This window comes from Carassius auratus, chromosome 12 (genome assembly GCF_003368295.1).
Source record: "Carassius auratus strain Wakin chromosome 12, ASM336829v1, whole genome shotgun sequence".
NCBI classification, from domain to species: Eukaryota; Metazoa; Chordata; class Actinopteri; order Cypriniformes; family Cyprinidae; genus Carassius; species Carassius auratus.
The window spans coordinates 14,458,043-14,472,601 of record NC_039254.1 but is presented as its reverse complement, the minus strand read 5'-3'; the positions used below and the strand labels follow the sequence as shown (position 1 = coordinate 14,472,601).

General features: G+C 37.6%; 1 protein-coding gene across 1 annotated transcript in view; it reads left to right on the top strand.

Moving 5' to 3' along the window:
• Positions 1–6,628, top strand: part of LOC113111928 (AT-rich interactive domain-containing protein 5B-like) — a 103,678-nt gene extending 97,050 nt beyond the window's left edge. Inside the window, exon 10 of the mRNA XM_026277151.1 lies at positions 3,825–6,628. Within this exon, the coding sequence (XP_026132936.1) occupies positions 3,825–5,906 (2,082 nt within the window). The 3' untranslated portion in view covers positions 5,907–6,628. The remainder of the gene's footprint in view (positions 1–3,824) is intronic.
• The last annotated feature ends 7,931 nt before the right edge of the window (positions 6,629–14,559 follow it).

Genomic DNA, 14,559 nt, shown 5'->3' with positions numbered 1-14,559 from the left:
CTGTTTGAGAGTTGCATAAAAAAAACATTAAAACAATTTGTTTCATTTGTATTTTTTAATTCTGTTGTATTTGTCTTTTGCTTTTTTATTACTGACAGTTTAATTATTTTCAATAGTTTTTAGGACTTTTTGTTTGTTTGTATGAAATTCCGCTGGTCTCTACAATGTAGATGTCATAGCAACCTCATTTACATGAAATGCATATTTGATATGTATCACCATCTTTAAATAAATTACTCATATAAAGTGTTGGTCATATTGCTCCCAAATAATCGTGTTTAAGATTTTTGCTATAATCGAGCAGCCCTATGTTTACTCTTTTGGGGAAGATAAACCCATGAATGCTGGAACCACAAGCAGGTTCTGTCTTAGTAAGGTTGAGCTGCAGGTGATAGTCCTTCATCCAGCTAGAAATGTCTCTCAGACAGGCTGCAATGCGAACAGCTACCGTCAGATCATCTGGTCGGAATAAGTAAAGTTGAGTGTCATCAGCATAGCAATGATAAGAAAAGCCATACTCCTGAATGACAGATCCTAATGACGTTATGTAGATGGAGAAGAGACGTGGTCCAAGCACTGAGCCTTGAGGAACCCCAGTAGCAAGAAGCTGTAACTTAGAAACCTCACCTCTCCAAGACACCCTTTAGGACCTACCTAAAGAGGTAGGACTTGAACCACAGGAGTGTGGTTCCAGAGATGCCCATCATTCTAAGGGTAGACAGGAGAATCTGGTGGTTAACTGTCAAAAGCAGCAGAGAGATCCAGCAAGATGAGTACTGAGGAATTGGAAGCTGCTCTTGCCAGTCGCAGGGCTTCATTAACCTGGAGCTGGGCAGTCTCAGTTGAGTGGCCGCTTCTGAAGCCAGATTGGTTGCCATACAGGAGGTTGTTCTGTACAAGATAAATAGAGAGTTGGTCACGACTCGACTCAACTTTTCATTTAGAGAAGTTTTTTTTTTAAGTGGTGGTCTTATCCAAGCCTGCTAAAATGCTGTGGGAAATGTACCAGAGTGAAGAGTGTTGTTAATGATGAGAGTAAGTGAAGGTATGGCTTAAGAAGAAATAGCTTAAAGGCGGTGAGTGGGGATAGGATCAAGTGGAATAGTAGTAGTATGATTGGAAACGATAAGTTTGGAAACGTCCATCTCCGAGAGTGGAGAGAAGGAGAAGAGAGAGTGTGTATTAGTCGTTATGAAGTTATCATCAGTCTGCGGTCATTAGAGCTATATTGACAATAAGCTTGATAAAAAATAATAATAATAATGATAATAAAGACAAAAGAAACATCAATATCAAAAGTTACAGTGAGCATCTTGTGTGGCAACAAGCTGCTTTAAATACTATAGTGCATCTCATCCTCGTGTTCTGCACCAGATTTGCCATGTCTTGCTGTGAGATGTTTCCCTGCTCTTCCACCAAAGCAGAGTTCTCAAAAAGATCTGGGGGGGACATATGGTTACATGTGATTTGCCACTGCAAGGACAATCATCTGTCCTTCCTGTCTCCTTGTAGCACTGTCTTAGGCATTTTACATTGTGGATAGTGGTTTATTGCCCTGACAATGTTTGCAGTCCTCATGCCTCCCTGCAGCAGGACTATGGCATGTTCATGCAGGTGATTAGGAAATCGAGGCATCTTTCTTCAAGTGTTTTTCCGAATCACTAGAAGGTAGAGATGTGAATCTTTGGGTAGACAGCGATTCAATTTGATTCACGATTCATAGGTTTTTGATTCGATTCAAGAACAATTTTTGCCAATTTAGAATGTTTAAATTTCAAATGCAATAAGAGTTCACAATTAAAATTGATTTGATTTGATTATAATGATTTGATTCTGCATTCTTTAAGTACATTCACAAGATTATTTAAATGCTTCCACTAAATTCTTTTAAAAGCTTAGTCAGGGGGCAAATCACACATGATCATATAACTTTGAATTTGCTTTAAGAAATAAAATACACTGCTGGAAAATAATGAATCATTTTTTTTTTTTGTCATTTTCCTAATTTTCTCATCAGTTTCCTATCAGCTGTGACATAAATTGGAGTGTTTTTCATATTTTATACAAATTTAATACTTTCATTTCAAATCTTACATTTAATCTATAAATTAAATTATAATAATGTTATTATACGTTATCAAATTAAATAATTTAACTGAAAAATACAATTACATTAAATAATATTATGAGATTTTTTTTTTTATATAAGTGACCTAATATTATTGTATTTGCTTATTGAACTGTTTATAGAACTATTAAACAGTCAGAATGGTGAAAACACTGTGATTGTTTGCCTAATTAACTGTACTTTAAATACAAAAACTTCCCATTTAGAATTTTTACCTCAGGATGCTGAGTTTCTTAGTGTTACGTGTTTTGATTTCTGCTGGAGAGGCTGCGTGAGCCTCGCATCAACAGCGCAACCTTATATACTGTCAATAGATGCATTATAGCTATATCCACTATTCGCCACTTACTCTAAATGTAATAAAATCTGAATAATACTTGCAATTTGGTGTTTACAAAGTTATTTTTGGTTACTGATGTTTTAATCATGTTACTTGTCTGGCATTAATGTCAAGCCCTGTAGTCTACTGTATGTGCAGGGGTTCAGCCCCGGACGGTTCCAAGCCCCATTTAAACCCTGGTTACACCCCTACTAGAAAGGTCTCTTTAATGTCTTAAGTTATTGTAACTGTTCAAGTTCAGTTTTATCAAATTCCGTTTTATATCTGGAGAACGTTTAAGCACAGAACAAGGCCAACCAAAGTGCTGCACAACAAACAGTAAAATGCAATAAAGAGAGAAAAATCTGTACACAAATTAAAACAATATAAGAGCTACAAATTGCTACATATTAAAAGCCAAAGAGATAGGGAGTTCAGATAGAGAGATAGAGATGGAAGAGATATAGAGTTCAAACTCTTTGCAATAAAGATCTGTAAAAGTCTCTTTAAAATACATTAACCTGAAAATGTGAAGTTTCATTTTTGTCAGTTTCAGTAATTAAAAAATAAAATGGAATTCAAAACATTGAATTCCATGTCTTTTAATATTGTATTACCTGCCTGGGGGCACCTTACAGTATGTGACTTAAATGGATAGTTCACTCAAGAATTAAAATTCTGTCATTAATTTTTCACCCTCATGTTGTTCCAAACCCTTAAGACCTTCGTTAACACAAATTTAGATATTTTGATGAAACCCGAGAGCTTTTTGACCCTGCATAGACAGGTAGCCTAGAAAGTAGTAAGGACATAGTTAAAATAATTCCTGTAACATCAGTGGTTCGGCTGTATTATGAAGCTACAAGAATACTTTTTGTGCCCAATGTCAAGGCACATTCACAAGTGTACCACGACGCATGCTTGAAGCTGTTGTTCTGATGTAGAACCCGAATACTCTTGTGAATGCACATCAAAGACTGACACAGAAGAGAATAAATTGTTGATTTTTTCGCACAAAAAAAAAAGAATTCTCATTGCTTCATGAAATTATAGTTAAACCACTGATGACACATGGACTATTTTAACAATGTCCTTGCTACCTTTCTGTACATTCAATCTTTCAGTTGCGTTCATGGGTCAGAAAGCACTCTTATTTCATCCAACATATCTTACTTTGTGTTCCAAAGATAAACGAAGAAGGTTTTTCGGGTTTGGCATTACATGAGGGTGAGTAATTAATGAAGGAATTTTCATTTTTGGGCGAACTATCCCTTTAACTTATGTGTAGGTGTGATTGTTTTAGCATGAGAAGCAATTTATGCTTGTCCAGTTTCTTTGTGTAATTCCACCATTAAGTATGTTTCTGTGTGTCTATAGGGGATGGAGGACACAGAACAGCTCCAGGAGATGCTGTTGGAGAAGCAGGATAGCCAGCAGTACCAGGCTCTAACCCAGATGGACAGAGAAGCAAAGAGTCCTATTTCTGAAGATGAAAGTGTACAACTAGTCACCAAGGATGAAGATCAACCTGTGCTCCATAATACATATGAGCATGCAAATGGGAATGTGTTACCCTCACTTCCACAAGATTGTGCACCACTCAAATCAGAGGATTGTGACGTGTTTCCTGTTGATACGATGCCGCTGCACCAAGGTCATCCTCTCCCCAACTCTCACACATCGGAGCAATGGCAGCATGGGATGCTGGAATACAAGGTGCCTTCGGGTGCCCTTGCAAATGTTGAACAGTCTAAGCCAAAAGAGGGCCAAAACCAGGTGGGAATGGTGCTGCCCACTCTAAAGCAGAAACCCCTCATATCTCCAGAAATCCCAATCGATAGAGCTGACCCCCCTAGAAAAGAAGACACCTGCTTCAGTTTTAATCCCCTCCTCTACCCTAGGGGTAATCCTGGCATCATGTCCCCATTAGCTAAGAAGAAGATGCTGTCCCAAGTCAGTGGAACAGGACTGCATAATAATTACCCATACGGACCACCACCTCCATTAGTCAGTAGGAGGTTGTCCGGCAGTGGTACAGAAGGGTCATCTTCTGGACAGCAGAGCTCCCAGACTCCTTCCGCTGCAGAGACCAATATGGTGATCAAACGGCCATCAGTTATCCAGCATGCTCAAGGTTTCAAGTCCAGAGGTAGTGAGGACAGGAGGTCCTCAACAGAGGGCTCTCGGAAAGAGGGGTGTAATGAGGGAGAACCAATACCCCAGCCACAGCCTACCCTGATAAGAGAGCCATACCTTATAAGGGCTGAGCCCCATTCCAGCATGGAGAAATCTGCTGAGATGCCTCGTCCTGGCCAGGCTCCCAGCTTCCTGAGTGACTTTTATTCATCACCTCACCTTCACAATCTAAGCCGACAAACCGAGCACCACCTGAGCAAGGAGCAGATAAGCAAGTACCTTAGCAGAGACATGTACCCTCGGGACTGTGAGACCGCCCAGGGCTTTCCCCCAAGCCAGCATCCCGACAATGTGGGTTTGAATTACAGTGCCCGGCTAAGTCAGAAAGAAAAGGGACCTCCTGCAGAAAGGGTAACAGAGGAGCAACCAACTGATTTGAGTCTCCCAAAACCCTCTCCACACAAACTGCCTCTTTCCACATCCTCTCTCTGTGGCATCCCACATCCCACAATACAGCAGGACATTAAAAACTCCTCTCTCTTTCAAGCAGGCAACAGTCAGAGTTCAAGCATAGACTACAATCCTAGGGCCTGTCGTGTTCCTCCTATGAGCGTATCCACATCTAAAAAGGTAACCGAATCTCACTCAAAGGTCATGGAGAAAGCACACAACAGCAGGGGAGAAGAGACTTTGGGTTACAAGATCGATGAGATGGCTCGGCCAATTCTAAGCTCCAAAAGCAGCCCGCAGAACATCTGCACTGCACGGCCACTGAAAAGGACCCTTGAGGATTTGGAAAACGCACCGTCGGAGAAGAAGATCCGGGCTGTGACACCCTTGCACTGCTCAAAACAAAGAGATGGTCCAGGGAAACCAAGGACACCGGAGGCTGACAGTGAGTCCATGAAGCCGGCAGAACCAACTCACACTGCACAAATCAGCAGTTACTCATTGGAAGGCCACAAGATCCCCTGGCACTCCCACCTGTTCCAAGGGCTGTATCCAGGGACATTTGTATCTCAGGTCCAGGACATGTGTGATAGCTTGGGCTCCCATGTTACCCCAAGTTACTCCCATCCACTGCAGTACTTGAAGAACCAGGCTGTTCTGTCACCCCTCATGCCACCCTTCGCGATTCATTCCTTAATGATGCAAAGACAGTTCTTGGCTGCCAATCCTGCTCACATTTACAGGCACCAAGTGGGCACCTCATACGGGGACATTCTGCACCCTGGCCTCTACCCCATGTCAGCCCTTCACCCTCAGCCAGCTTTCAGTCCCCCTCAACTCTCTTCAGTGCATCCCAGCACTAAACTTTCCTAGGTGACATAGTCTGATATTCCCTGGCCGAACCCACCCAGCCCATGCTTAACTCAGACTTGATGCTCCCCAGAAAATCCCATCAAGCATGGGCACACAATGTATCCAGCGAATAGCAGTGTTTTATAAACGCTTTAACACGGGAGCAGTTATTTCTGTTATTTACCTTCTTGCCACTCACGTTTATGATTTGCACATTTCTTTGAACAGGGGCCAACTGGGCTGATCGTGGCTTGTTCTCACCGCACTGTTTGAAAGCGTCAGTTGGCTTGTTCGAAAACATGTTGCCTTGGCACAGGTGCCCAAGTGGAGATGGGCATGATGTTCACGGAGGCACCCAAAGGAAAGTCGAGTGACAAATCAGTGCAATGCGACAGTGCTATTTCAGTCCATTCTGAGAGCTCTTTTATCTGAAACACTATGATACAATAACGCAAGAGCTGCCTGGGTAAATGTTGGACCTTTTCCAGTTTTTGCTCTTGACTGTATGTTTTTGTTGCTGTTTTTATTATTTTTTTTTATGTAACAGTGTGGTAGTTTTATATGTTTATTTTTCAATGCTACAAGGGTTAAGCAATGAGATATCACATTTGATACAGATGCAAAAAAGAGACCCAAGTATTGCAGTTTGGAGTAGGGCTGTGCAAAAAATCGAATGCGATTTTCATGCAAATCTCATCAGTAAAGACGCTCCTTTAATTAGAAGTATATCTCCAGCACGTGCGTTCAGATCAGGGTTGCCATTTTTTCACAACAAATCCTGCCCTGTTGCTTCTCAAAACTAGTCCAAAACTAATCGCGATTCCAGGAGGTTCCCAGATACAAAAATTGCTTCCCGGGGTTAAAATATAAGTTTCTTTTTTGGCATGGTTGTCTTGGTAAAATTCGCATTTTAGGGGATAAATATCACGTTATTGGTATTGGGGTTGCTTCAAACCAGGGACATGAAAAACAACTGCAGACTTGGCAACACTGGTTCAGGTGGAGTGGCAGTTACTACACAGAGCCGTAGTCTACCGACAACTAACACAAAATCGCTTTCAAAATCGACAAAGAATCGCCACCGATTTTAAAATCGATTTTGTGTAGATTGTCAGTGAATTACGGCTCGGTGTAGTAAATGTCAACCAGTGTTGCCAAATCTGTGGTTGTTTTTCATGTCAGGGGGTCGAAGCGACAATATGAATAACGTGATATTTAGCACCTAAAATGCGAATTTTACCAAGGCAACCATGCCATAAAACTTAAATTTTAACCCCGGAAAGCAATTTTTTATCGGGGAACCTCCTGGAAATGCGATTGGGCTAGTTTTGGACTAGTTTTTAGAAGCAACTGGGCAGGATTTGTTGTGAAAACCTGGCAACCATGATCTGAACGCACGTGCTGGAGATATACTTCTAATTACAGGAGCGTCTTTACTGATGAGATGTGCATTAAAATCGCATTCGATTTTTTTGCACAGCCCTAGTTTGGAGTGTTACACAGTTACATGTAAATAAAACAAACTAAGCTTTCCTTGAAGGAATCTTAAATGTCAGTGATACAATGTGCTTCACAGGCTTCTTTGACCACTGTCTGCTGGCTCCCTATCAGCTCGTCTCATGCCCAGCCAAACTCGCTCCTAATCAACAGAGCAATGTGGAATGGGTTTTTTCAAATGTAGGACCGAGGTGCTTGTACATAACCTTCACAAACTGAATGCATTTTGTATCATGTCCACTCACTACTGTAATTTCTGATTGCTCTGAACTGCGGCGCTACAGAGCGATTTTGGACTGTGAGAGGATAAAATACAGGACTACTTAAGTGTCAGAAAGTGAGTTTTGTATTTGCTGGTGTACACTTGTGCTTGCTTACTCAGAGGACTTTTTTATCAGGAGATAAAACTGAAATTTAAATCTACATTTGGGGGAAACACGTTTTAGGAGCACTTAGATAAGCCCACACAGGCTTTTCCAAAAGTTTCTGTTTAAGGATAGCTAACCGTTAAACTTTTAGATACTGTTTGAACTTTAGATCTGTAAGTGTTGGCAGCAGTCAAATTTGCGTCTATATTAAATGAAGTGTGACACTTGCCAGAAAATAATTTTTAATTAAAAAAGCATGATTTCTTTGCACAAAAGATTTTGGGAAAGTACCAAGAAAATTTGAAAAGCAACACACAGTTCTCCTAGGGGTAATCAATTATATAAATTTTTCTTTCTTTTTTTTTTTTTTTTTTGATGTATTAGTAGTAGAAACTAAACTTCAAGAAATGTATTTACTCCAACAACGTTTGGAGTAACACTCAAGGTTGCTATGTAACATTTTGTAATGAGTAATAAACAGTTTTATAACTTAATACAACAGTTTATCGATGCATGTTTTCATAATATCTGCCAAGATACTTTATTTTTTAACTGAAAAATAATAGTCATCTTAAAAGGATTGTTCACCTAGAAATGGAAATTCTGTCATCATTCATTTTGCTCCAACCCTGGTCCATATAATTAAAGTCAGCAGGGTCCTGTGTGTCATTGTATTGGCAAAAGCAGCCGTATTCCACAAGTGGTGTTTCTCAGAAGAAAGGATGTCATAAAATTTGCTTTTTTTTTTTTTTTTTTTTGCTATTTGCTAAGTAAATGATAATAGAATTTAAATTTTTGAGTGAACTGTCCCTTTAAACTTTCGCTGTATTAAAAAAAGAAGTTTGGACATTCTTCAAAATATCTAATTTTGTGTTTTACAAAAAGTTTTACATATTATTCACCTTGGGCCTTTAAATTGTGGTTATAAATTACATTTTATGGTGAACGTAAATGAATTAGTGATTGCACTAAATTAATGCAATAACTAAGCCTATTTCTTTTGCATACTTTATGCCATAACCTTCGGCTACACAAAAAGAGTGTAGAGTACTGGACATAACTATGGATTAAACTACGAAACATCATTTGTAATATATATGTACTGACAAAAAAAACAAATGTTTATCTACATAACACAGCCATGCAGAGAATTTCACACTGCCCCAAAGTACTCAAGCAAACACTGAAAAAGCACTGTACTAGGACACATCTGCTCTAGTTTACCCTGTTCATTATAATTGTAATGAGCACTGGGAATTTTGTGGCCCCATAATAAGACTGTTTGTCAAGAGCACTTAAAGTGTCTCTTTCAGTGTAAGATTGTCACAGCCAGCTGCACGTTGGAGGTTAGAGTTCAAACTTGACTGTTCAGACTTCAGAAATCTGGCCTAAATCTTTTAGCTGCTGCAGGAATGCAGTTTTGTCGCCTTGCTTTAAGGTTAAACACTTTCGTTTTAAGCCTCTGCCACTGTGTTTTACCACATGATATGTACATACAGTATATAGCATGCTTAAAATAGCAGCAGTTGACCAAATTATCCACTGTATATTTAACTTATATTTCATGAAGCATTTTTATAGATGCCATTATAATAGTTATTCCACAGCTGGGTTTTGCTTATAATATTAAATGCCATCAAGTTGCACGGCAAAACTTTTTGTACCACTTAAAACACTTAGTAATAAATATTTTTAGGATAGCAAGCTCACCATGAAACAACTGCACTTCATTATGAAATAAAATACACTCCAAATGTTTTCCAAGCTTTTAATACTCCCACCAGTGGTTGAATTAAATAGATGGTGAAAAAGGCAAGGACATAATTACAGACCTCTATGTGGAAATTTGGCTTTGGGGAGCCCAGAAAAACTTCTCAACACCATTTGAAATCTAAATTATATTATTTGTGAGTACATCTTGCTGGTGACATGTAAAGTTATTTGTTTGACACTGTGACCAACTTCTGTTTGGGAGTGTAGTTTAGAATTTGGTCTTGGGGAGAGAAAAAAAAAAAGTATGATTGTAAGAACAGCGCTGGTCCCCACAGCCCCAAACCACCACGTGAGGCAGAGTGCCATTAAGTGTTTCTCAAACTCACTCAGACACGGTTGCCTGTTGACTCAGAAGGAAAAGGGCATCTGACGCCATCTCTGTTTCCTGCCTTTGAATGTTTCTGTGATTAAAATACACATTTGGTGCAAAATGTGGAAAGCCTTGGCTGTACCGCAGATTGTTTCCACACTGAAACATTTACATTTATATACACATCCTATTGAACTGCAAATAACTCGATACATTTATTTTTGATTGTCTGTTTGTACCCAACCCAAGCTAAAGAACAAATAATTGTTCCTTTTACTCTGGAGGCTTTATAAGATTGAATATCTTTTTGAAATCCTTCATTTAATCAAATCAGACTGTGAGTTCACAATCATAAATATGTTGGTTTCCCATCCTCCACAAGTGCTAACCCAAGAGGTTTCAATCTGTGCAACTGAACCATTACACTCCTTCAAAGTATTAAAACAGAAATAAATCCTTTGCACATAAACCTATGTGCACGTGCATAAAGACAAATTACTTTTGCATGGTCGGACTCAACAGTAAAAAAATTTAAGTAAGTGCATAGAGTGAGAGAACGTGTACAGTACAATGTCAAATAAGAATTCAATAAACAAAGAATCATCAGTTTGCTGGATGTCATCTGCAGCACCGCTGAGCTTGAGCAGAGCGCCCCCTGCCTGCCAAAGGAGAACAATTAAAAGCATTTAAGACATAAGCATAAACCTACAACTGCTAGAAAATGTTTTTTTTAATGTTTTTTTTTTTATTAATTTATTTATTGTTTTATTTTTATATATTCCTCAAATTAAATGTGAAAATAAGCACAGTGTCCCTGCTGAAATACAACAATTTGAACTGAAAAACAAATGATAAAATCAGTGGTTAGCTTCAGCAACCATAAAATGCAAGCCTTGACTAAACCTGTTATATAAAACCTGATCCAATAACAGGCTCTGTTATACCTCTGCAATTTAGGGTATAGTTAATTTGTCAATATTAACTATGATTGCAGTGACACAAGATTAAAATGTGTGCCTTATCACTATTTAAGCAGACTAATGAACAATAACTAGAGTGCTGTGCAGAGTGGATGCAGTTCATTGTTTGTCTGTCCTGATGGCACAGCTGTTTGTGTGAGCTTCTACCCTCAGCAGCAGCTGTGCTCTTCAATCTGCTGGCCTGTGCACTATACAGTCAACTATTCATCCCACTACAATACACTGCTTCACTTTGTGGTTGTCTTTGTAGTTTTTTTAAAGTTGTAAATCATATATTCATACAGTATATTTTAGTTAAGCTCAGTGTAGTTGCACACAACTCATAAGTATGTGTGTAGCTTATATATTTTGGGAGATAAGGATAGTTAGCTATTTCATTGACAAATTCTGTCAGTTAACTATAGAGCATTAGTGGCTACCCAATATCTAACTTTCTCAAAGCAACCCAAATTAGACTTGTAAGGGTAATTACCATCATATTTCAATGCAAGATACAGTGTGTTGTAAGTGTTGTAGTCACATAGTGAAATATTGTGTTTATCGGAAATACAAAGGGAATAGAAATAGAAAATTAAAAAAGGGCCAATAACAGAACCTTGAGTAACCTCATATACTGTAAGTGATTGGGGCCTAGAACTTTCGAGTGTTAACGAGTAATATTCTAGTTTTAAGACATGTTATAAACAATATCAATTAATTTCATTATAAAGTCCATAAAAATGACATGAGTAAGGTCATAAAATGCAGCACTGGGACTAATATGCAAAGATAGTACTACTAATCATATTAGTAACACATTACAATAAGGTCTTATTTGTTAACATGAGCTAACATAAACATGAACGATGAATAGTTGTATTTTTTTCAACTAATGTTAGCAAAGATTAATAAAGGCTGTAACACATGCATGCTCATTGTAAATCTTAGTGTTAAACAAATTACAATAAATTCTATATAAAATAATAATAATATATCCATGGACACTTTTTATGGAGTGCTAGCACCATGCACTGGCAAACTGTAATCAGTAAATGTAAAAAATAAAAGAGTTAAAACATCTTTCTCTATGGGCCGCATATTATTACAATCATTTTACTATCATGTTACGATCATGGTCTGCGCTCTCCAAACATTTTTAAATCATATTACCAACCAATGTTGGAGCTGCTTTTGAAATACTCCATTCTCCCTCCATTGGTTTGGCTTGTAAAAGAAACTACTTATGAATCTGTCTGACTTCTCCAAACATTGACTCAGATCAACCACAGGAAAACCACCAGTCAAAAAGTCACCAAGGAAAAAATAACCTCTTGGTAAATGCTCCTGTATTTTGCACAAATTGATGAAAACAAGATTAATTCTATAATGGATGGTTTGCAGAAAACACAGATTTTGAGTTTTTCTTTACTTAAGCTTTTTATTTGCATATACATACTCCCTTTGTGATTTGTTTTGGAATATGAATCATAATGTAGTGTTCATCAGAATAATCAACCCCTTTGAGGCCTATTTTAATATGAACTCATAAAACCCCCATTCCCCACCAACCTTAATCTTTGGTTCTTTAAGGGATTGTTATGATATTAATATTTATATGAAAATCTGCTTTTATTTATTAAATTAGTGATACATGATTGCCCTCAATTTCCCTTATATCTAAAGGACGTGTAATGTTAATGCAACAGCAGTTAATCATCAACATTATTGATGATATTCAGCCAAGAGTCAGTCTCAGCAGTGAAAATGGATTAGCCCTCTGGCAAAATCACTAAATTCATATTTTAAAACATCTTTATATATATATCAGGAAGGCAAAATGAAGCACTGTGTTTAATTTGAACACTTGAATCGACTCAATGCTGCATGATTGATGCTGGTAAAATATTTATCCCATAAAAGAAACAATTCTGCACAGTTGGATATGTACTCTTGTGAGCCAGCGGTTTCAACCTTGGGTCAAAGTCAAAGCATTAACTGCTCTGCCCAGCTGCTGAAATGTGGCTCTGTGTGTAGAAAGTCTGGCTTTATACTGCTACTTTCTGAAAAGCAGAATCTTACTGACCGTGCCAGATCTACCAACACACTTTTTTCTTTAACAGTAGACACAACATAAATCCACACTACTATAAACATCTAAGCCGAGCCAGTATTCAGGTGTGTGTTTCTCACAAAACAACGTAACTCACATATTAACTGTCACAGTTTGATGCATAGTTGGAGAAACTAGTCCCAACTGTTTCCCAAAACCTAAGTAAGATGGTCGCACCTCTGTCGTTTGAACCGCGTTGGTTCAACAATATAGGACTGTTGTTAATGATGTGACATGCAGGTGGTGGAGTAATAGGTTCAGAATTGATTCAAGATGCTTCTGTAAAGAACATTACTACTACACTGTTTTTTGTTACATTTTATTTTGATCGTCGGGTTCAGGTTCCCTCGCATGCTATACTCCATGGCATTTATGCACATGCACGCTCTTCAAAAATGGAGTTGATTATGGACACGCTAAAATATATAGATTGAAACATACACATTCAGTTGGAATGAGTGATATACAATGTACTGCATGTTAGTCTGCTTAATGACAGATTAAATCCACACCATACAAACAGAACATTATGCTTCTAACTACAAATCAAGAAGGTTGCAATGCTTTTGAATGTTCGTTTGAACAGTTGTTTCAGTCTTTCTACTTCAGACTTACACATTTAATTCAGTGTATAACTTGCTGTTTCTTCTACACCAAATTTGCTCCAGCATATTAAAAGGATTTCCGAAGAATCGTGTGACTGCAGACTGGAGTTAATAGCTGCTGAAAATTCAGCTTTGCTATCACAGGAATAACATTTTAAAATATATTAAAATAGAAAAATATTATGGTAGCACTTTATTTTACAGTCCTGTTCCTCATGTACATACTATGTACTTATTATAGTACTTACAATAACTATGTAATAACTAGGTACTAACCCTGAACCTACCCCTAAACCTAACCCTACCCCATGTAGTTACCTTGTATTACCAGAACTTTCTTAGATAAATACACTGTAAGTACACTTTAAGTACATGTTAGTACACGTACTGTAAAATAAAGTGCAACCAATATTATTTTCAATTATATTTCACAGTTTTGCTGTAATTTTGATCAAATAAATGCAGCCGGTTGTACGTGTACTTACATGTACTTATAGTGTACTTACAGTGTATTTACCTAAGAAAGTTCGGTAACACTTTATAATAACTGCACACTAGTAATCATTAATTTAGCATTAGTAAACAGATAATTCATAATTTATAAAGCATTAATAGACAATAATAAGCAGTTTATAAATACAGATATAAATGCTTTATTCTTGATTTAAAAGCATATCTATAATGTGTTTAATAATTGTATTTTCATACTTTATTCATGATCAATTTATCAATTCTCAATGAAGTATAGCATTATTTACACACCAGTTATTTAGGAGTTGCCAGTGATTTATAAGATCACAAGAAATGTAATAAATTCAGGTAGTTATAAAGCATTTAGTAGTGGTCAGTTAACTATTAATGTGAGCTCATCTAAAGTGAGTTTAGTTATGCCTTGTAAAGCATTTATAAAGGATATTTAAAGGCTCAGTTATCTTCTAAACAAAAAACAGAAACAAACACAACACAGTGATACAGAACATAGAAACAGAAACAGCCTTTAAATATAATTTGTAAAATCTTTACAAGGCATAAATAGTCCTCACTTTAGATGA